This window comes from Gorilla gorilla, chromosome 19 (assembly GCF_029281585.2).
Source record: "Gorilla gorilla gorilla isolate KB3781 chromosome 19, NHGRI_mGorGor1-v2.1_pri, whole genome shotgun sequence".
NCBI lineage: Eukaryota > Metazoa > Chordata > Mammalia > Primates > Hominidae > Gorilla > Gorilla gorilla.
Window position 1 is genome coordinate 77,766,427 of NC_073243.2, and position 24,765 is coordinate 77,791,191.

General features: G+C 42.9%; 1 protein-coding gene across 1 annotated transcript in view; it reads right to left on the reverse strand.

Annotated features, from left to right (window-relative positions):
* GOLPH3 (golgi phosphoprotein 3) overlaps positions 1 to 24,371 on the reverse strand; it is a 56,177-nt gene extending 31,806 nt beyond the window's left edge. Inside the window, exon 1 of the mRNA XM_019013350.4 lies at positions 23,834 to 24,371. Coding sequence (XP_018868895.2) covers positions 23,834 to 24,058 — 225 coding nt within the window. The 5' untranslated portion in view covers positions 24,059 to 24,371. The remainder of the gene's footprint in view (positions 1 to 23,833) is intronic.
* Between the last annotated feature and the right edge of the window lie 394 nt (positions 24,372 to 24,765).

Below are 24,765 nucleotides of genomic sequence, written 5' to 3' on the forward strand. Positions count from 1 at the left end.
CCTGCCCTATCTCCTTTCCATTCACAGCAGACTCGAAGGTATCGTCAGCAAGTCCATCTCCGCTACTCTTCACTCCTCCTCCTGCTGGCTCCACAATCCCCCTCTCCTGGCTTTGCTCTGGCAGCTCCTGCTCGGGCTCTTTGTCAGGTTACTCTTCTGCTGCCTATTCCTCCAACGGAGTGCTCTTGGCCACTTACACAGACTTCTCAGGTACTCTCACTTATTTTCAAAAAAAATTCAAATAGAAATACATGACAGAAAATGAAAAGTCTCTACTTTCTCTTCCGCTTCCATCCCTCACACATTCCCTCTTCAAGATACTCTCCATTAACATTTGGAATGTATCCTTCCAAATCCTTTTTTAAAGTGCACACAGTCATACTCTGCCATACACTGAGTATCTACGCTGTTAAAACTGTGCTAAGCATTCAGTGTACATTCTTTCTAATTCTTAGGAAACCTTGTAAAGTAGGTGCTATTCTTCCAATTTCATAAGATAATGGAACTGAGGCTCAGAGGACCTGCCACGCACTAAGTGGCAAAGCAGGGAATGAAATTGGTCTGCCTGGCCCCAAAGCCCTGGCTCCTTTTCTGTCTTGCCTTCCAAGACCTGTTTATTTAATGCATGATCTAGGTGTGCTTCCTTTCAGCCCCCTGAAAACAGAAGAGGGTACAGGTTGAGTATCCCTGTACTTGGGACCCGAAGTGTTTCAGATTCTAGATTTGGAATATTTGCAAATACATAATGAGATACCTTACGGATGGGACCTAAGTCTAAATACAAAATTCATTTGTGTTTCACATATACCTTATACACATAGCCAAATGTAATTTTACACAATATTTTAAATAGTTCTGAGCATGAAACAAAGTGTGCCAGGTATGGAATCTTCCACTTGTGATATCATGTCAGCACTGAAAAGGTTTCAAATTTTGGAACCATTTCAAATTTCAGATTTTCAGACTGGGGTGCTTGACTGGTATCACTTTTTTCTTTCCACACCTGCCACTGATCACTTCACAGCAGAGAGCACAAAACAAAGTGTGAACAGACACTCCCTCTCAAGCAAATGAATTTTTAAGGGTTTTTCACTAGTGGTTTTTTAAAGTATATTTAACAGCATCTTGTTAGTAAGACCTAAATATAAGCTACAGTCTTTATTCTTCTGTAAGAAACACGAAGGTTTTAATACAAGAGAATAACATTTCAGTTTGCAAAGCCATTTATAAATTATCATCTAGGTTCTACAATTACCTAGTAAAATATCATCACCTTTTTACATTTGAAAAATCTGAGGTTTAGAGAAAGTAAGAAATATGACTACATTCACACTCTAGAGCAGCGATACCTCGAGCCCCAGAGCTGTGACTCTAGATACAGCACTTTTACTACTGCATCATACTGTAAGTATTTTAAGTTGAGGACATTTTGACAAGTCCTATCTAAGTTTTATATCAAGTCACTATAACATTTATTAGATACTGGCCTCTGCATTATTTTCTAAAAGCAGAAAATCATTCCCACTTGGGAGGCTGAGGCATAATGCTGCATCAAGCAAAAACTGTAATTATTTAAATTCTCAAAATAGACTGAGGTGGGAGGATCACTTGAGCCCAGGCGTTCAAGGCTGCAGTAAGCTATGATTATACAACTGCACTCTAGCCTGGGTGACAGAATGAGACTCTGGGGAAAAAAAAATTATTGGAAGTAATAAATTTCTATTTGTTTAATATACATTTTTATTATTAAAATAGAGATAGGGTATTGCTGTGTTGCCCAGGCTGGTCTCGAACTCCTGGACTCAGGCAATCCTCCTATCTTGGTCTCCCAAAGTGCTGGGATTACAGGCATGAGCCATCATACCCAGCTGGAAGTAATATATTTCAAGAATAATTTTAACTCAATAAACTCTACTGAGTGCCAAGACATTACTAAACAGAGGTGATAAAGATGACTAATATACAAAGGCATAGAATGAAAAGGAATAATAATTACAATTTCAATGTGATTATCATAATACTGATATAAATAAAATGGTGTCCCCTCACTCATTCTAAAGACAAACACTTGTGTAATACTAGGCATTGTGCTAGATGCTAGAGATACAATGGTAGGCAAAAAGGATGTGAGAGCAACTAAGAAGTTAGATTAAGGTGAAGAGTCTCACTGGGCAGTAAGAAATAACTAAGAATTGGCTGCTAGGTAGAAAAAGGCAGAGCCTTACATATAAGGATCCACTAACACAAACATGAAGACCTAAAAAAGTAATCATGGGCCGGGAGCAGTGGCTCACGCCTGTAATCCCAGCACTCTGGGAGGCCAAGGTGGGCAGATCACGAGGTCAGGAGATCGAGACCATCCTGGCTAACACGGTGAAACCCCGTCCCTACTAAAAATACAAAAAATTAGCCAGGCGTGGTGGCGGGCATCTGTAGTCCCAGCTACTCGGGAGGCTGAGGCAGAAGAATGGTGTGAACCTGAGAGGCGGAGGTTGCAGTGAGCCAAGATCACACCACTGCACTTTAGCCTAGGCAACAGAGGGAGACTCCGTCTCAAAAAAAAAAGTTAATCATGTGATTTCCAGACCGTTAAAGAAAAAAGTAATAAAGACCCACAATATGACCATATTTTGTAATGCATACAGGTCTAATAAGATTACATAACGTGTTCTATAATGCAGTCACTACAAATAATGAGACATCATTCTTCTGATTGTGTCATTTGAATTTTTTTCCATGAGCAGATACCATGTAGATCTGTATTTATCTGTGGGAAAGAGAGTTTCTGGGGTGCCAGTTGAGTTGGTCTCCCCTGTGTAAGACATCCATGGGGAGCCACAGGTGGCCTCTGAGAAGAAAAGTCTCCTTAGTGCCTTCATGTCTTTATGCCCTAAGAGCATAACCGCTCAGCAGCATTCCACAGGTTGCTGAGGGAGACAACACTCCCTTGAGGCAGTGGAGTATAATCAAACATCTTGGCTCCTCCTGAACCTGCTACCACCCGTTTCAGTCCAGATAAGCTAAAGATCTTAAGTAGTTTAGACACACGCCTTTGCTCATGGAAATTCACAGAAACTGCCACTGCTATACATTTTATTGAATGACTCACAAGTTCTCCTTCACTGATTAATCCTTTCTTCATCCCTTCCTCCCCCCCCCATCTGCCCTAAGAACAAAGAGCTCCTTTGTCTCCGCCAGATTCTGGGTACCCACTGGGTGGTATGGGGCTGGTTTCCCCGACATCTGGCACCCAACACGGGGCTCCCCATAATCTCTACAAATAATCCGGTGAAGAAATGCCACAGCATGGAAAGTGGAGGACGACTGATGAAGGACGCCCGAGTACGTTTTCACTTCAGGCTCTACGGGTAAGTAGGGCATTTGGAGAATTCCAGGGTAACCCTGGGAAAATATGGATCAGGCTGAAAGTAAGTTTACTAATTACTTAAGCCTGGTGCAGCAGTTATTGCACCATGGGTGGGTAATTGTGAGTACCCAAAATCTCACATCTTTGTTCCATCTCACAGGAAAGCATTCTCCTTGGTTCCCGGAATATGGAACCATGGATGTAAAAGATTGGGACAAGGTTGCATCAGACTTAAAACGAGCTCAACAAGAGGGCCGCGATACTCCCTTCTCCACTTGGTCTGTGTGGTCGGCAATTAAAACAGCACTGGAGCCCTTCCACACTGAGGAGGAGGATGAGGAGTTTCAGGATGATATAGAAAAGTTTAATAATCAGGAGTCTGATGGCCAGCAAAGTGAACCATCACAGTCTAGTTTAAAAAAGGGGGAGAAACAGGAAGCTATACATGCTAACCTCCAAAAACTTACAGTTCCACCTACTGCAGAAACAGTGCCACCTACTGCGTCTTTATGGGAAGGTCCAGAATGCCCACCCCTGCCTCAGCCTTATGAATTTTTGGAATGGGAGCCTGAGACGCGGCTTGACGCTCCCACTGTTGCATGCCCTGCCATTAACTATGGCGAAGGGAAGCTTCAGGCTCACCCAACAGCCGATTATGGTGAGGGAATGATCCAGGCTTGTCCACCTGTTAGTTATGGTAGAAGAATGCTGTGAGCCGGCCCAAATACAAATTACAGCGCAGGGACAATCCAGGCATCCACTTGCCAAACATGAGAAATAGGGGATTTGGATGCTTGGCAGTTTCTGGTAATTATCTCGCCAGCTGAGGAGCCCAGAGAACACGCTCAAGCACGCTGGGAGCCATTTCCTTTTAAAATATTAAAAGACTTAAGTGTACATATCCATCCTATCTACAACAAAAATGGCCAGGCACGGTGGCTCACGCCTGTAATCCCAGCACTTTGGGAGGCCGAGACGGGCAGATCATGAGACCATCCTGGCTAACATGGTGAAACCCCGTCTCTACTAAAAATACAAAAGATGGCGGGCGCCTGCAGTCCCAGCTACTCAGGAGGCTGAGGCAGGAGACTTGCTTGAACATGGGAAGCACAGCTTGCAGTGAGCAGAGATCATGCCACTGCACTCCAATCTGGGTGACAGAATGAGACTCTGTCTCAAAAAAAATAAATAAAATATTAAAAGACTTAAAGCAAGCAATTGGACAATATGGGCCAAATTCTCCTTATGTTCATTCCTTGTTACAATCTGTGGCTTATAACCGGCACTTAATACCTACGGATTGGGAGTCATTAGCCCGATCCACCCTGTCCCCGTCTGAATTTCTCCAATTTAAAACCTGGTGGACAGATGAAGCAACAAATCAGGCACGCAGAAATGCTCAAGCCCAACCTCCCGTTAACATCACATCTGATCAACTGCTTGGAATCAGACAGGCATGGGATACTCTAAATCAACAGATGGTAATGGGTGATGAGGCTGTTGATCAGCTCAGAACTATATGCCTAAGAGCCTGGGAAAAAATTCACGACCCTGGTACTACTTATCCTTCTTTTAACTCAGTTCGACAGGGTCCAAGGGAGCCTTATCCAGATTTTATCACCCGTTTGCAAGACGTGGCTCAAAACACTATTTCAGATTCTCATGCCAGAAAAGTGATCGTTCAGCTGCTTGCTTATGAAAATGCTAATACAGAATGTCGGGCAGCAATTAGACTTATCAAGGGAAAGGCAGATCCAAATGAGGAAAAAACTTTAAGTGAATATATTAAAGCCTGCGACGTCATTGTGGGGCACTTACATAGGGCCAGCTTCCTTGCTCAGGCAATGGCTGGACTAAGAGTAACAAAAAACACATGAGCGTTCCCTGGATTTTGCTATAATTGTGGACAGATAGGACATACAAAAATAGAGTGTACAAAGAGCCAAAAAAGGCAAAACTCAGGAGGAAAAACCAGGGAACCAGGTACCTGTCCTACATGTAAAAAAGGAAAACACTGGGCTAATCAATGTTATTCAAAGTTTGATAACAGCGGATAGCCCTTGCTGGGAAATGGACAGAAGGGCCAGCCCCGGGCCCTGATTCAAAACAGCGCATTCCCAATTCAGGACGGGACGTCCCCAACTCCAAACGGAATGTGCCCGGCCCAGTCTATCCCTGTACAAATGTACAACAATTGTCCCCCTTCACAGCTAAAAGTGGGGCAGTGGATTTATGCTGTACCAGAGCCGTATCCCTCCTTCCTGGGGAGCCTCTTAGGAAGGTCCAAACAGGAGTTTACGGCCCATTGCCAAACGGCATGGTAGGACTTATACTGGGAAGGTCCAGCTTAAACTTAAAGTGAATTCAAGTACATACTGGAGTAGTGGACTCTGATTGCCAGGGCGAAATTCAAATTATCTCCTCCACTGTTCCCTGGAGTGCTAATCAGGTGACAGAATAGCTCAACTGTTGCTTTTACCGTATGTTAAGTTAGGAGAAGGCTCAGAAAAAAGAACACGAGGATTTGGAAGCACAAATTCAGCAGACAAGGCTGCCTACTGGGTAAATCAAGTTGACAACAGACCTATTTGTATGGTCACTATTCAAAGAAAACAATTTGAGGGTCTGGTCGACAGAGGAGCAGATGTGTTGATCACTGCTCTTTATCAATGGCCAAAAAACTGGCCCAAACAAAAGACCCCATTGGGTCTTTTTGGGGTCAGAACTGCTTCAGATGTTTTCCAAAGTACTTTTACCTTACCGTGTCTTGGTCCAGAAGAACAGGAAGGCACAATACAACCTCTAATTACTCCCACTCCTGTTAACTTATGGGGGAGAGATCTGCTTCAGCAATGGGGCACAGAAATTTCAATCCCTTCTCCCCAGTACAGTCAAGCTAGTCAAAAAATAATGTCAAACATGGGCTATGTTCCTGGAAAAGGCCCAGGAAAACAGGAGACGGGCATTATTGAACTCATACAGGTTACCATAAAAAATGACCGAAAAGAATTAGGTTACCATTTTTAGTGGTGGTCACTGTTGAGCCTCCAAATCCTAATCCCTTAAAATGGAAGACCCAAAATCCTGTTTGGGTTGAGTAGTGGCCACTTTCTCAGGAAAAATTAGGGGCCTTACAGGAATCAGTCAAAGAGCAATTAAACAAAGGAAACACTGGGCCCACATTTTCTCCACGGAATTTGCCAGTGTTTGTAATAAAGAAAAAATCTGGCAGATGGCGTATGCTAACCAACTTACGAGCAGTCAATGCAGTCATCCAGCCAATGGGGGCCCTGCAGCCGGGGCTTCCATCCCCTACCATGATTCCTAGAGACTGGCCATTAATAATTATAGATTTGAAGGACTGCTTTCTTACCATTCCTCTAGCAGAGTCTGATTTTGAGAAATTTGCTTTTACCCTGCCGCAGGGTATGTTGAATAGTCCTACTATTTGTCAAACTTTTGTGGGGAAGGCTATTCAACCTGCAAGAGATCAGTTTCCAGATTCCTATACCATTCATTATATGGATGACATATTGTGTACAGCCAAAAATCGAGACCAACTTATCCAGGGTTATTCATATTTACAGGAGGTGGTAGCCAATGCTGGATTGCTCATAGCACCATATAAAATTCAAACGGCCACTCCTTTCCAATATTTGGGAATGCAGGTTCAGGAAAGGGCAATTAAACCCCAACAGGTTCAAATTTGAAAAGACTGAAAACTTTTAAGGATTTTCAAAAATTGCTAGGGGATATCAATTGGATTTGACCTACTTTGGGAATCCCTACCTATGCTATATCTAATCTGTACTCTATCTTAAGAGGAGACCCTGCTCTCAATAGTAAATGAGAACTGACTCCTGAGGCTGCCAAAGAATTACAAATGATTGAAGAAAAAAATACGACAGTCCCAGGTTAATAGAATAGACTCAAGTTTATCATTACAGTTCATTGTGTTCCCCACTCTCCATTCTCCTACAGGGGTTATAGTTCAGACAGAGGACTTAGTTGAATGGTCTTTTCTGTCTTACAATACCGTCAGAACACTCACAGTATACTTGGACCAGATCGCAATCTTGATTGGGCAAGCTCGCCTTAGAGTTGTTAAACTTTGTGGCTCAGATCCAGATAAGATTATAGTTCCAATGAACAAAAATCAGATTTGGCAAGCCTTTGTTAATTCAGTCAATTGGCAAACAAATTTAGCTGGCTTCATTGGAGTTCTTGACAATCATTATCCAAAAAACAAAATTTTTCAGTTTTTAAAGCTAACAACAGTGGTCCTTCCAAAAATTACCTGTAGTGCTCCATTGGAAGGAGCAGTGACTGTATTTACAGATGGCTCTAGCAATGGAAAAGCAGCTTATGTAGGACCTAAAAACAGAATTATTCAAACTGACTTTCAATCGGCACAAAAGGCTGAATTACAGGCTGTCATAGCTGTTAGAAGACTTTAAGCAACCTGTAAATATTGTCTCCGATTCAGCTTATGACGTTCAAGCCACTCAATACATAGAAACTGCACTAATTAAATCACTTGTGGATGAACAACTTATCAGCTGTTTCCCTCTTTACAAAAGGCAGTGTGTGATCGCTGTTTTCCTTTCTGTATTATGCACATTCGAGCACACACTAATCTTCCTGGGCCCCTTGTAAGGGTTAACGATGAAGCTGATTTACTAGTTTCCATTGTGCTTACTAATGCCCAATATTTTCACTCCCTAACACATGTTAATGCAGCAGGACTTAAACAAAAATATCAAATTACTTGGAGACAGGCAAAGGACATTGTGCAACATTGTCCTCAATGCCAGGTACTACAACTGCCACATGAAGGGACTGGTGTTAACCCACGGGGATTAACCCCCAATATGTTGTGGCAAATGGACGTAACCCATGTACCTTCATTCGGGAAACTTTAATACGTTCATGTTACTATACATACCTTTCGTATGGGAAACTTGCCAAACAGGTGAGGTGGTTGCTCATATTAAAAGACATTTACTTTCCTGGTAGGTCAAGAGATCGAGACCATCCTGGCTAACACGGTGAAACCCCGTCTCTACTAAAAATACAAAAAAAAATTAGCCAGGCATGGTGGCAGTCTCAGCTGAGACTGAGGCAGGAGAATGGCATGAACCTGGGAAGCGGAGCATGCAATGAGCCGAAATCCCGCCACTGCACTCCAAGCTGGGAGACACAACGAGACTCCGTCTCAAAAAAAAAAAAAAAAAACACTTCGATTTGTTGTATACATGACCTCTAATTGGACAGTCCTATTGCAGAGTTGTGTTAAACCTCCTTTTATGTTGGCAGTGGGCAAAATTAACATCCTACCTGACTCTCAAACCATATCATGCCTCAACTGTCGTCTTTTTACCTGCATTAATTCTACCTTTAATAAAGATAATAGCATTTTACTGGTTAGGGCCCGAGAAGGAGTTTGGATATCTGTTTCCCTCAATAGACCTTGGGATGCCTCTCTCTCCATACATATTATCACTGAAGTACTACAAGGAATACTTAATAGATCGAAGAGATTCATGTTTACTTTAATAGCTGTGATCATGGGCCTTATAGCTGTCACAGCTACTGCTGCTGCTGCTGGTGTTGCTTCGCACTCTTCTATTCAAACCATAGGCTTTGTGGATAGTTGGCAGAAAAATTCTTCTAAGCTTTGGAATTCCCAAAGCCAAATAGATCAAAACTTGGCAAATCAAATTAATAATCTCCGTCAAACAGTAATTTGGATGGAAGATCAGATTATGAGCTTGGAGCATAGAATTCAAATGCAATGTGATTGGAATACTTCTGATTTTTGTATTACTCCTAGCTCTTATAATGCCACTGAACACCATTGGGAGACGATTAGACGTCACCTACAAGCAAAAGAAGTTAATTTAAAACTAGATATTGCTAAACTGAAAAAACAAGTCTTTGAGGCATCTCAGGCTCATCTCACCCTGTTGCCTGGAGCTGATATTCTTGCTGGATGGCCCTTCTAATACCAATCCTTTAAAGTGGATTAAAATCATAGGTGGATCAACAATTCCAAATTTTATTTTAGTTTGTGTCTGTTTATGCTGTTTGTTTTTAGTCTACAGATGCAGATGGCGCCTTGGGAGAGAAGCCAGACACCATGAACAAGCCATGATAGCAATGGCAGTTATTAATTTAAAAAAAAATGAATAAAGACAAAAAAGGGGGACATGTGGGAAAGAGAGTTTCTGGGGTGCCAGTTGAGTTGGTCTCCCCTGTGTGAGACACCCATGGGGAGCCATGGGCAGCCTCTGAGGAGAAAAGTCTCCTTATTGCCTTCATGTCTTTATGCCCTAAGAGCATAACCACTCAGTGGTATTCCACAGGTTGCTCAGGGAGATAACACTCCCTTGAAGCAGTGGAATATAATCAAACATCTTGGCTCCTCCTGAACCCCCTACCACCCGTTTCAGTCCAGATAAGCTAAAGATCTTAAGTAGTTTAGACACACGCCTTTGCTCAGGGAAATTCAGAAACCGCCACTGCTATACATCTTATTGAATGACTCACAAGTTCTCCTTCACTGATTAATCCTTTCTTCATCCCTTCCTCCCCCTCCCATCTGTCCTAAGAACAAAGAGCTTGCAAACCAATAAATTAGGCGGAGCCCGAGAGCTCTGGGCCATGAGCAAGCCTCCGATGCTCTGGTCCCCTGGACCCGCCTTTTAGACACTTATTCTGTCTCTTTCTAACTCCTTTGTCTTCGCGGGACTTGGGGTACCCGCTGGGTGGTGTGGGGCTGGTTTCCCCAACATTTATCAACGTGAGAAGATGTTCACTATATGTAATTAAGAGAAAAAGCATTACAAAGCAGTCTTAAGATACTTCCCCCATCCCTTTTTTTTTTAAGTAAAAAGGAACAAGGGCAAACTCATTTAAAACAAGACTGGAAGAATAATATATACCAAGATGTTACTTCCCAATTTCCTTCACTTGCCTTTCTTCAATCCATTCAGGAGTTGCTGTTTGAGACAGATTGTCGCTCTGTTACCCAGGCTGGGGTGCAGTGGCGTGATCATGGCTCACTGCAACCTCAACCTCCTGGGCTCAAGTGATCATCCCACCTTAACCTGCCAAGTAGCTGGGACTAAAGGGATGCACCACCACACTTCACTCATTTTTTTTTTTTTTAATTTTTTGTAAAGACAGGGTCTCACTGTGTTACCCAGGCTGGTCTCGAAGTCATCTTCTCTCCTCAGCCTCCCAAAGTGTTGGAATTACAGGCGTGAGCTACTACATCTGGCTACTTTTTTTTTTTTTTAATGAAGACTGGGCATATCACTCCCCAAAAAATCCATCAATGGTTTCCCAATGGCACTCAGTATGAAAATACAAAACCCTTAACCTGACTTGTAAGGCCTTGTGCGGTCTGGTCCTGTCTGACACTATCTCATGCCTTTCTCCCGGTCATCCCACTCCAGCCACCTAGACCAGCTTTCTGTTCCTCAAACAAAAACAAGCTCTCGCTTCAGGGCCTTGAGTATTCAAGACCTACTGTACTTCAGACCTATTTTACTAGTAGGTCTGTCTTCACTGGACTTGGTTCCTACTCATCCTGTGGGTCTCTGCCTTAAATACCATTTCCTTAGAAAGACTGTCCCTGTGCCCTCCCCCACACATCCATTCTCACACAGTATCTAATTTTCCTTCACAACTATTAGTTTGTAATTATGCAAATACATACATACATCTGTTTATACATGCATCTGTCTTCCATAGCACAGTGCCTAGCATATAGCAGACAACAAATCAAAGTAGAATTCTGAACGAACACAAGGAGAACTATGGGTTTTATTTTTTGCAATCTATATTTTCTAAATCTTTTTCTACAATTAGCATAGACAGCTTGCTAATAATTAAGACAGTATTTCTACCCTACTGGTTCCTCAAACTCAAACCAATATTCTTCTCTCCTAAGCTTTAATGATTGTGAAATCCTAAGAATTCTTCTATAAAAAATCTTTCTGATCAATCCTGTTTGCTCTATCCAAGACCCGAGCACCAAATTTCACAAGTTCTAATAACCTCAAGCCTACTAACAATCTTCCTGTCTCCAGTTTTTCCATCTACCAATCCTTCCTAAACACAAAACAGTCTTCTAGCCAGGGCACAGTGGTTCACGCCTGTTATCCCAGCACTTTGGGAGGCCAGGGCAGGCAGACTGCTTGAGCCCAGGAGTTTGAGACTAGCTTGGGCAACATGACGAAGCCCCATCTCTACATAAAATACAAAAATTAGCCAAGCATGGTTGTGCACGCCTGTAGTCCCACTACTCAGAGACTGACGTGGGAGGACCATTTGAGCCCGGAAAGCAGAGGCTGCAGTGAGTCAAGATCGCGCTGCTGCACGCCAGCCTGGGGTGACAGAGTGAGACCCTGTCTCAAAAAAATTAAATAAAAATAAACTTACAGCTTTCCTTCTACTCTCTTATATGTACCAGTCATGATTAAGACTACAGAGACTGCGAAAGGGAACCATACTTTACTTGTATAATGTTTCTAGCCCAGCACTTTGAAACTGCCCAGATCATAAAGGACCCTCAACTATTTGAGGACAAGCAGAAGAGATTAATGGATAGGTGGGTGGATGGATAAATAGAACATTGTAAGTCCAAATTTTACAAACAATAATTTCTAAATATTTCACGTATCTTGTGAAAATCATTAAAATGTATGTGAAAACAATTTTCTAATTCAAAATTTCATAGAAGCCACCTTAAAACAGTATTTGTGATAATCAAATAGAAGTTAATTCTGAAACTAATTTCCAGTCAGCTTCAAAACTGCTTTGTGATTAGAATTCCCTAGCAGGTTCTGTTCCAAGCCCTGGCTCCCCTACTCCCCCAGAATGGAATGCCCACACTTAAATAAATTTTGCAATGCCCAGCTCCACTCCCCTCTGCTCCTTTCCCTCCCTGAACAGCCTCAGCCTAAATTACTACTTCCCCTGAACTGAACATTTAGTTTCTACTCCCCACCTAGCTCTTAAGACAGTACTACCGGACGCTGTAATTCTAATTCTCAAGTCTCATCTCTCTGCTATTGGACTGTACACTTGAAGAGGCTAGGACTTCTCATGTTACTTTTTATTTCTAAACCCATTTAACAAAAAGCTCTGCACCAAGTATAATCTTACAGTTCAGTGCAATTTTGCTAATTATTGGTCCCACATCTTTCCCCATTCTCAAGCCCCTTGGGGATGAGGCCTTAGTAGTCAAAGAACCTCACAATGAGGCAGAAATGAAAAACGATCAAATTAAAAGACAGACAAGAGGAAAAAAACTTCAATGAAATAAAAAAAGGGTTACGAGCTACTGCCTTCTCCAAGAGACCGAGTCCTACCACCTTCAGTGAAGATCCTGGCCTTCAAGTCAGGCAGCAACCTTTCCACCTAAAAATAGGGTACCATCGGCCGGGCGCGGTAGCTCACACCTGTAATCCCAGCACTTTGGGAGGCCGAGGCAGGCGGACCACGAGGTCAGGAGATCGAGATCATGCTGGCTAACACGGTGAAACCCCGTCTCTACTAAAAATACAAAAAACTAGCCGGGCGTGGTGGCGGGTGCCTGTAGTCCCAGCTACTCGGGAGGCTGAGGCAGGAGAATGGCGTGAACCCAGGAGGCGGAGCTTGCAGTGAGCCAAGATTGCACCACTGCACTCCAGCCTGGGTGACAGAGCGAGACTCCGTCTCGGAAAAAAAAAAAAAAAAAAAAGTAGGCCCATTTTGCCCAGGAGAATACTAAGGTTCTAAAATTCAAAATATTTATTCTAATTCTTTCCACTACTCAAGGGCAAGGCTAGGTGTCAAGAACACAGCAGTCTTGCAGGTCCTGATCCAAAGCATCCTCCCTATGTACATCCTTACTGCACCTAACACATACTCCCATAAAAGTTAGTAACTCAGAAGAGGCAGGCAGGATAAATAAAGTTGATAATTCACTTTATTGAAATCATTCGCAAATCTGTCTTCTATGCAGACTGAATGCTCCTTAAATGCAAAAAATTTTTCTTTGTGGCCGGGGGCACAGCGGCTCACATCTGTGATCCCAGCACTTTGGGAGGCCAGGAGTTCAAGACCAGCTTGGCCAACATGGTGAAACCCCGTCTTTACTAAAAGTACAAAAATTAGCTGGGCATGGTGGCATGTGCCTGTAATCCCAGCTACTTGGGAGGCTGAGACACAAGAATTGCTTGAACCCAGGAGGAGGAGGTTGCATGAGCCAAGATCATGCCACTGCACTCCAGTCTGGGCGACAGAGCATGACTTGGTCTCAAAAAAAAAAAAAAAATATATATATATATATATATATTTTTTTTTTTTTTCTTTGTAACCCCAGCATCTGGCAAAGGGAATGAATGGCACAGAGAAGCTGTTCAATACTTGGATTAAACGGAACATATAAATACTAAATAACCTCTGATTTCACTTTAGCTACACAACATGGTATAGACAAAAATTAAATGGTATACTCCATTCAGTGACTGAACTGAAATTTAAGTTCTTAAGTGTTATTTCTGAGGTTATTTTGTTAATACGGTATAAACTGTTTAGCATTTCCATTTAAGAAACTGGAACTAGAAAATGAAACCAGAGTAAAAATAACCATTAGCAACTTTTACATACAGTTTCTTAATTTCTAATCTGTCCCAGAAGGTAGTGGTGGAATACAAAGTTTGCCTATATATCATCAATAAAAATAACTTTTACCTTAAAACTTTAACTCATAAGTTCCTACATGCAGTTCAGTATGCTAAAATTGTTCCTCTTCCTACTGAACTACAAGCCAAATTCTATTGCAATAAAAATTCCTATCAGAGAAAAAGATTTCTAAACCTCAACTAAGCACAAGCTTATAATTTTCAACACTGACTTATTTCAATGTTTCTCACCCTTTATTTCATCATTGTTCCCTTAAGAAGTACTTCCAGATTTTTTCCTCATTATCTTCTCCCCCATGAAATTTTAATATGATGGAATATACATATTTGTTTGTACACTGTAAGTGTGCCTTTTTATACATAAGAGGAGTAAGATTCTTTTTTTTTTTTTTTTTTTGAGACGGAGTCTCGCTCTGTTGCCCAGGCTGGAGTGCAGTGGCGCGATATGGGCTCACTGCAAGCTCCGCCTCCCGGGTTCACGCCATTCTCCTGCCTCAGCCTCCCGAGTAGCTGGGTCTACAGGAGCCCGCCAGCATGCCCAGCTAATTTCTTTGTATTTTTTTAGTAGAGACAGGCTTTCACCATGTTAGCCAGGATGGTCTCCATCTCCTGACCTCGTGATCCGCCCGCCTCAACTCCCAAAGTGTTGGGATTACAGGCGTGAGCCACCGCGCCCGGCCAAGAGTACGATTCTTTCACTACCACGCCCAGAACCAAGTTTCACTCCCTTGGCAATGACATTACCACACTGGGAATACATAATTTACTTAATAAAGCCAGTAATCTACTTAATTAATAAAGTAAATGTATTAAGTAAATTTATTTAATAAGTAAATTTACTTTAATAAATAATATTAACTTATTTAATAAAGTAAATTATGTTTTTGTTTTTTTTTTTTTTTGAGATAGTCTTGCTCTGTTGCCCAGGCTGGAGTGCAGTGGCATGATCTTAGCTCACTGTAACCTCCACCTCCTGGGTTCATGTGATTCTCCTGCCTCAGCCTCCCGAGTAGCTGGGATTTCAGGTGCATACCACCCTGCCTGGCTAATTTTTGTATTTTTAGTAGAGATGGAGTTTCACCATGTTGGCCAGGCTGGTCGCTAACTCCCTGCCTCAGGTAATCCCCTTGCCTCAGCCTCCCAAAGTGCTGGGATTATAGGCATGAGCCACCACATCTGCCAGGGTTAGGTAAATTATGTATTCTTAATGTGAGTAATGTCATTGTACTGAGTGACTGCCAAATGCCAGCCTGAAATATATGACATCAAAAAATTATAGAACAGGCCAGGCAGGGTGGCTCATGTCTGTAATCCCAGCACTTTGGGAGGCCAACGTGGGTGGATCACATGAGGTCATGAGTTTGAGACCAGCCTGGCCAACATGGCGAAAACTTGTCTCTACTAAAAATACAAAAAGTACCCCTGTGTGGTGGTGAGCGCCTGTAATCCCAGCTACTCAGAAGGTTGAGGCAGGAGAATCGCTTGAACCCAGGAGGCAGAGGTTGAAGTGAGCATAGATTGCACCACTGCACTCCAGCCTGGGTAACAGAGCAAGACTCTGTCTCAGAAGAGAAAAAAAAAAAATTCTAGAACAGCAACATAATTTAGTTTTGTAGTTTACTATATGAGCTTTGACACAAAGAACTAAAATGAATGAACTTGAAGACAGACATGTTCTTCAGTGAGTTTGTACTTAGTAAAGGGCCTCTCACAGAGCATGTGGTCAGTAAACATTTGATGAATGGATGAAAACTGTTAGAATCCTAGATGTGTGGTAATCCTAGATTAGAAGCAGTTATGCTGCTTCTAAATGTCATTTAGCAAGATGAGAACCTCTAGACAGGCCACAGAAATGTGGACTTCGTATCTCAAATCACTTAAAATTCAACTCGCTACAACCCTGGAAACCTGGAATTTTCTGTAGTTAATTTTCAGGAAGGAAAAAGAAAAGACGAAAACCTTAAGCTAAAACAAACAGTTCCTGTTTGGTAATTTTTAACCTTCCTGATTCACTAAATGCTTTGAGTATCTAATGAAAGCTCTGTCCTCTTTCCCCAAGAAAACATACGACTGCAGAGTATTCACAAAGTTTCTCAGCTCTGTTCACTCCAATTTAAGAACTTCTCCATTAAAGGAATATGTAAACCAAATACAATGCATTAAGTTTAAAAATAAGTAAATTTTTTTGTTGTTGTTTAAAATGTTATTCTTAAAAGTGACCAGAAACATCCTTTTTGGCAATACACTATACTTTAATATTAGTTGTGTTTTTGCAGATGAGAGGTTTACCAAACGGGAAGAGAAATAGCCTATGTTCTAAATATATTTGTAATACCTAAGTCAAAAACCTCAAAATGTACTAGATTACATTGTAATACTGTACAATGCTATTAAAACAGGTTGCAGTCTTCCCAGCTTTGATAAGAGAAACCTGAAGCCAAAAACATCAATTTCAAAATGAAGCCAGGTTTCCACTTTTGGCACTTGTCAGGACACTTATTAAAAAGCAGCAGCATGGCCGGGCACAGTGGCTCGCACCCAGCCCTTTGGGAAGGCGAGGCGGGCGGATCACTTGAGGTCAAGAGTTCGAGACCAGCCTGGCCAACATGGTGAAACCCCATCTCTACTAAAAATACAAAAATTAGCTGGGCATGGTGGCAGGCGCCTGTAATCCTAGCTACTTGGGAGGCTGAGGCAGGAGAATCACTTGAACCCAGGAGGCGGAGTTGCAGTGGGCCAAGATGGTGCCATTGCACTTCAGCCTGAGTGATAAAAGCAAGACTCCATCTTAAAAAAAAAAAAAAAAGCAGGAGGAGGACAAGCACTGTCTTTTTGTGCTGCTTCAAAGGGAGACTCACAACATGAAGATAAATCCTCTAAACAAAGACTACAGCATAGTTTTATACTATTTAATCTGATTAACGGCAGTAGAAAACTTATGCTGTTAGAAGGGGGGGGGAAGTTTGCAAAGACATACAAAAGTGTACAGCCAAAAGCTTAACATTATGTACCAGAACAAGCATAATGCCTGATGCCTCCAGGGTATTTAAGATTTACATGTAAGATGATATCATAAAAGTGTATTTCTTTAAATATCAGAAAAATCCCCCAAATATTTCAAAATCTATCAAAATAACTTCAAAATACAATTCTTTTGTTTTGTTTTGTCTTTTGAGACGGAGTTTCACTCTTGTTGCCCAGGCTGGAGTGCAGTGGCGCAATCTTGGCTCACTGCAACCTCCACCTCTCAGGTTCAAGTGATTCTCCTGCCTCAGCCTCCCGAGTAGCTGGGATTACAGGTGCTCGCCACCATGTCTGGCTAATTTTTATATTTTTAATAGAGACAGGGGTTCACCATGTTGGCCAGGCTTATCTCGAACTCCTGACCTCAGGTGATCCATCCACCTCGGCTTCCCAAAGTACTGGGATTACAGGTGTGAGCCACCGCACCCAGCCTTCAAAATACAATTCTAAAAGGTAATTCAAATGCTCCATACAAGAACTCTCAGGTAGTCCAAAATTAACAAATATCAAATATTAGTATAACTTATGAGATGAGTTAGTGAATATTTTGACCATATTGTAAAAGAATCCCAAAGCACTAAAAAGTAATTTCAACAGTATAAAATCTTGTTGAAAAGGTATAATAAGCAGACCAGGTGTGGTGGCTCACACCTGTAATCCCAGAACTTTGGGAGGCCAAGGCGGGAAGATTGCTTGAGGCCAGGAGTTCAAGACTAGGCAACACAGTGAGACCACGTCTCTACAAAAAAAAATTTTTTTTTTAATTAGCTGGGCATGATAGGGTGTGCCTATAGTCCCAGCTATTCAGGAGACTGAGGAGGGAGGATTGCTTGAGTTCAGGAGGTCGAGGTTGCAATGAGCCATGATCACACCACCACACTCCAGTCTGGAAGACAAAGCTAGGCCCTGTCTCAAAAGAAAAAAAGTACAATCAAATAGTTTAATGAACTTCAAAAGTAATTTCTGAGATCCTGTATATCTCATACCTGTGTTTAAACACCTGAAAAAAATAGATAAAAATTCAAAACTTCAAAAAATATGAAGGAAATATCCTTTGTATTAGAAACAACGAAAATTCATTAAAAACTCAGAAGGCTTTATTATATTTTAAATTACTAAAACTCAGCACATCTGGAAATTCTGAATACTTGTTGACTGAATTTCTGATTTACAGATTTGATATGTAGAGATGGTGGACATCACCACACGTACAGAAAGGAAAACAATTTTTGTTAAGTTATACATCTTCATCACTATTATACTTCAAAGTAGTGACCTTGGGAACCTTATTCCAAAAATGGAAAACATCTTTGGAGCCTGTGTAAAAGCCACACAAAAGTCAGTTCTATCATTTTGGTTAATCTTAAGTGTTTTACCCCATTACATATTATTTACCTCAAGTACCTACTTATTTTTCAAGACATAGAGTTAAGTTACTGTATTACAGTTCTTGTCTACAAGCATTAGAAACATTAGTAACTGACTCTGGCTATCTTTAAAAAGCAACTTTACTGGAAGGCTGTTGAAACTCACAACACTGAAAGATGACTGGAAAATCAGACTGGAAAAAAACAGTGCCAACAGACCAGAGAAAGCAGCTCAAAGAACCATGCCAAAGAACAGTCTGATCCACATGCTGACATGACTCTGGAAAGGTCTCCAAAAAACCCTACAGCTCATTATTCTCTCAAGATCCAAAGCCCTGAAAGAAAACATATGATTGGACAAGTCTGGCTGCATGACAAAACAGCAGGGGAATAATATGCTTCAAGAGTGCATCCTAGAGCCGGTCGCAGTAATCCCAACACTTTGGGAGGCTGAGGCGGGAGGATCACTTGAGGCCAGGGGTTCGAGGCTGCAGTGAGCTATGATCTCGCCACTGTACTCTAGCCTGGCGACACAGCACAATCTGTCTTAAAACAAAAAACAAAACAAAAAACAAAAAAAAAAACAGGTGCGGTGGCTCATGCCTCTAACACCGGCACTTTGGGAGACTGAAGCGGGAGGATCACTTGATCCCAGGAGTTCAAGACCAGCCTGAGCCATGTGGTGAAATCCCTGTCTTTATAAAAAAAAATTTTTTTTTAATTAGCTGGGCATGGTGGTGTGTGCCTGTGGTCCTAGCTCCTCGGGAAGCTGAGGCAGGAGGATCACTTTAGCCCAAGAGGTTGAGGCTGCAGTGAGCCAAGATCACACCACTGCACTCCAGCCTGGGTGACAAAGAAAGACCCTGTCTCAAAAAAAGGCAACACACTATGGGGAAACCCTAAAGTAATACAAAATAAAGCGAAGACCTGGGGAGTTAATAAACGTCCACAGCAGTACAATCAGAACCATCATATGGGATGACTATTTTTCCATTATACATGAAAACACTGAAGCTCAGAAGGCTTAAATTATATGTAAAAGCCAAAGAATACACTTTGGACAGGACTATAGAGCCTCTCTCTGCTTCTGCTGTTCCATAGGCATACTCCAAATTATACTTGGCCACTGAAAATAATTAAATCTAACCTTAAAAGACTAAGATTTGCCACCAATGAAGACATTCAAACATATATGACACCAGTTATTTGTGGTAATTCTCAATAAAGCATCCTGAAAATATTCTATGGAAAGCATCTATGGAATAAACACACACAGGGAAAGGAAAATACCTGGCACTTTTGCTGCCCCTCCCCCTCAAACACTGGGGCAATTAAAGAAATACTGCTAATTACTTGGCAGTTGAATTTAGGTGTAAACTATCTGCCATCCTTACTGTGGTCTTTAAAGAGTTACTTAAATACTTATGCACTGATTCTCTGCCCAAGTGAGCATGAAAATCTTCTGAGGGGCCTAGGCATCCCTGTTTTATAAAAGCAAAAAACAAATATCATTGGTTAAAAAAAAAAAAATCTGAAATGTGTAAAGAAAAAAAAAAAATCAACCACAATGACTTTAGACTCACTCCTAACAGGTAATCTGAAGCCAGACCATCTGCTTATTCAAAAACTGAACCTTCTGTTCAGCAAAAAAGAGAGGGAGACTTGACTCAGAATATGTTGAAGTAATTTTTTAAATATTATAGATTATAAACATGTTAAAAATAAATTGGTAAGACAATAAGAACAAAGGACAACCTCACACGATATGGATGAATCTCACATTGAACAAAAAGCAGACACAAAGTACAAAAAACTAGGCAAAATTAATCTATGCTGAATTCTAATATTAAGCCAGTGGTTACCCCTGAGGAATGGGTAGTGACTGGAAAGATACTCAAGTGGAGGGCTAGGGCTTCTGTTTCTTGCTCTAGGTACTGGTTTAACAAGTATATTCACATAAGGTTATTAGCTCACATATATAAAATATTTCCAACATTAATGATTTGCTTAAATGTAAAGTTTAGCTTTTAAAGTTCTTAGGAGAATCCAGACATTAAAAAGATAAATGCTAAAGTAAAAATCAGTTAAAGCAATGAGTTAGCATAAACGCCTGGGCTCAGGGTAAGACAGCAATTCCTGCCTCCTAAAAAGAGTACTATAAGTTAAAAACATGGTGGCGAGCTTCCCAAGGGAAAAACATACGAACAGATAAGTTGACAGGGCTGGTTATTAGAGTGTAAACACATGATGAGTTGGCTTGATGGCATGCACCTTGTATTCCCAGCTACTCAGGGCGGATCACTTGAGCCCAGGAGTTTGAGTGCAGCCTGGGCAACATCTTGAGACCTCCATCTCTTAAAAAAAAAAAATTTTTAAAGATGTGATGAAAGGAAAAAATATATAGGCTAATCCCTAAAACCAAAACCTAAAGCAATACAAAATCCCAGTAGTCTCAACCCCACCCCTCAACTCGCTGGACTTGCCTAAAAAAAAAAGAGAAAAAATTTCCCCATGTGGTTGCTGAAATCAGGAAGAAATGCTCACAATAAGCTAGCAAGCATCTGGACCTTAGCCATGACTAGCAAAGTATAATGAGTGACTCTTGATGCAAAATAAACAGAACACATGGTTTCAATTACCTGCCAAAGAACTTTAAATTGTTTAAATTATGTGAGTACGGTTAAACTTCAACAAATTATTTAGATTATCTTCTTGAGACCCAATCACCGAAAAACAGCATGTTAATACGCTTCACCTTAAACATTTAGAGCAAGGGTGTCCAACCTTTTGGCTTCCCTGGGCCACACTGGAAGAACTGTCTTGGGCCATACATAAAATACACTAACACTAGCAATAGCTGATGAGCTTTAAAAAAAAAAATTGCAAAAAAAATCTCATAATGTTTTAAGAAAGTTTACCAATTTATGTTGGGCCGCATTTAAAGCCATCCTGGGCCACATTTGGCCCGCGGGTTGGACAAGCTTGATTTAGAGTAACATGTACTTGAAAAAACAAATAGGTATTTCCTCACTATAATTTCTCAGTGTGACTCAGAACACCAAAAGCTTATTTTTTAGTTTCTTTTTTTTTAGGTTTTTGTTTTCCACCGAGTTTTATCCACACGGAAAAGTCTCAAAAACTATAAACCAAAATGTTCACTCAGGAATATGTTTTAATTTTGCTTTTCTTTTTTTTTTGTATTTTCTAAAATGTCTATAATAATGCTATTTTTGTCCAAAAAGAAAAATGTTTATGGCCGGGCGTGGTGGCTCAAACCTGTAATTTCAGCACTTTGGGAGGCCGAGGCGAGTGGATCACTTGAGGTCAGGAGTTCAAAAGCAGCCTGACAAACATGGTGAAACCCCGTCTCTACTAAAAATAAAAACATTAGCAGGGCGTGGTGGTGCATGCCTGTAATCCCAGCTACTTGGGAGGCTGAGGCAGGAGAATCGCTTGAACCCGGGAGGGGGATGTTGCAGTGAGCCCAGATGGCGCCACTGCACTCCAGGCCTGGGAGACAGAGCGAGATTCCGTCTAAAAAAAGAAAAAAAAAAGACAAATGTTTATAATCAAGATTTCCAATTTTGAAGCCTAAAGTTGAATATTTTCTAAAAATTACATTACTAGGACGCTATACACCTAGTTTACTTTTTCATCCAAAGAACAAGGAACTGCACATACAGCCTGCTTTATCATCACAACTCAATAATTAAACAGGTACAGCAGCCCTTTCACAGCCAGAGGAACATCAACTTTTTTCAAGGTTACTGTTATTAAAACCTGAGAAATGGGAAACCAAGATATGGCAAATGCCCTAGACGTATCTATCAAGCTAACCGTTAGTTCATTAGATTTCTAAATAAGAAAGGTCCATAAACAGTCCATATAAAACTCGCCTATATCTAGTAAGTTTCAGTGACCAAGAAAGATTACGTTGTTTTGTAAGACTTTTTTTTTTTTTTTGCCCACCTTCCTGAATTTGGAAAACTTTCTTAAAATCAGGACTCGGGCGCGGTGGCTCAAGCCTGTAATTTCAGCACTTTGGGAGGCCGAGGCAGGCGGATCACTAGGTCAAGAGATCGAGACCATCCTGCCCAACATGGTGAAACCCCGTCTCTACTAAAGGTATGAAAATTAGCTGGGCATGGCGGCGCACGTCTGTAGTCCCGGCTACTCGGGAGGCTGAGGCAGGAGAATCGCTTGAACCCGGGAGGCGGAGTTTGCAGTGAGTGGAGATCGCGCCACTGCACTCCAGCCTGGGCGACAAAGTGAGGCTCCGTCTCAAAAACAAAACAAAACAAAAATACAAAATTAGCCGGGCATGGTGGCGCATGCCTGCCTCAGGAGGCTGAGGCAGGAGAATCGCTTGAACCCGGGAGGCAGAGATTTCGGTAAGCCGAGATCGCGGCATTGCACTCCAGCCTGGGCAACAAGAGCGAAACTCCGTCTCCACATAAATAAATAATCATTTTTGTAGGCAAATATAACAAATACAACAAAACGTCATAGAATCTAGAAAGAGTATATATGCATATGTATCTATCACTTTTTCAACTTTTCTGTGTGTGAAAATTTTGGACACTGAAGTGAAAATAAACGCTTTCAAAGTCAGAATACAAAGAATTATCTATTGCAACTTCAACCCACCTGAAGCTTTGAGGCCTTTGATCAACTCACAAACCTACATTTCAAGCACTCGATGAAAAAGCCCTTTCTTAAGACGCCAAGACTTTGAGATTCATCAACTAAAATATAAAAGCGGTACTAAAAATAATCTCTCACCTAATGCAAGTTCACCCAGAAAGTCATTTACCAGGAGGTTTCATGAGAAATTTGACTTAACTTTACTCAGTAAAAGAGCTTTTCCCTCTATTACCACTTCGCCTACGTTTTTCGTAATTCCCAACAGTAAGCTTTAACTGAAGAAGAAAAAAAAACATCCCCACCAAGCAGATCCGGGCACCCCTCCCAGATCCTAAAGCCTGCAAAAACCCAAAGAGTTCGTGGCGCTGGTGGCTCCAGCTGTTTGTTTCCCGGGCAGTCTCCGGGTTGGATTTGCACCCTGGGGTCTACACGGGTTAAAAACGCGGAAAAAAAGCGACGAAAAAATACAAACTGCCAGGGTGTCGAAATGAAAGGAGCGACTGTGAAAGGGGTAAAGAAAAATCCAAGCCATCTCTACGGGGAGGATCTAGAAAGCACCGGCCGCGCCAGGGGGTCAACCAACTCCGACACCGCTCGGCGTCAGCTGGGCGCCACCAAGCGCGGACTTCGGAGAGAGGGTAGGTGCGCGGGCCAGAAGCCTCGAGCTCACCTGGAGCTCACCTGGCGCCCGGGCCCCGCGCCGCCGCCCCCCGCCCAGCCCGCCGCGCCCGCACCTCGCGGTCCTTGAGGCCCAGCAGGAGCACTTCCTCCATCAGGGTCAGCCGCGTTTCCTTGGAGTCGCCCTTGTCGTCGTCGTCCTGCTCGTCGCGGCGGCTCTGCGCGTCGTCCTCGCTGCTGCCGGCGCCACCGCCCGCCGCCCGCTCCTTGTCGGCGGCGTTGCGGGAGGCCTCGGTGCGCCGCTGCACCAGACCGGAGCTGCGCTGGGTCAGCGAGGTCATGGCTCCCGCCGAGGCGCCGAGCCGGGCCGAGAGGGTCGCGGGACCGACCGGGTCGCCCTCCTCCTCCCCGCGCGGCCTCCGACCCGGGTTTCCGTGTTAAATCCGGACGCCGGGGCGACGTCCGTCGGCAGCGGGGCCGGGGGCAGTCATGAGGAAACAGGTCAAGGCGAAGCGGGCTGGCCGGGCGTCGGCGGGGCAGGAGAGGAGCGCCTTCCTGCCTGTGGCCGCAGCCCCCGAAACACCCCGAGCTCCAAGGCGGAGGCGGCGGCGGCGCCTTTCCAATATGGCGGCCCCGGCTGACGTCACCGGAGGATGTGGCAGAGTCGGCGCGGGAGAGCTGGGCCGGGAGGCGCCGGAAGCGGCAGCCGGGAATCGGCTGCCACTGCCGCCTACACCCTTCCCGGCCCTCGGTGCTTGTCTTTTCCTTGGCGTTCCTGCGCCCCCTGACCCGCGGTCCTGCAGTCCTGCTCCCGTGACGTGCCCTCCCTCCTTCCGTTCCCCGTTTCCCCTTCACTACCCAGGGCTGGAGCCTGAACCTGGCGGGGTCCCCCGTGAATTGGAAGAGCCTGGGCCACGCGAAGGTGGACCCCACTCAGCCTCCAGCCGTGCCCTCCGCGCCCCAGACACCGCCGTCTTCGGAGGCGACTCCGCGGTCGTGTGGACGGGGTCCCATTTGGACTCCGGGGTCTGCAGGATCGGCAGGAAGG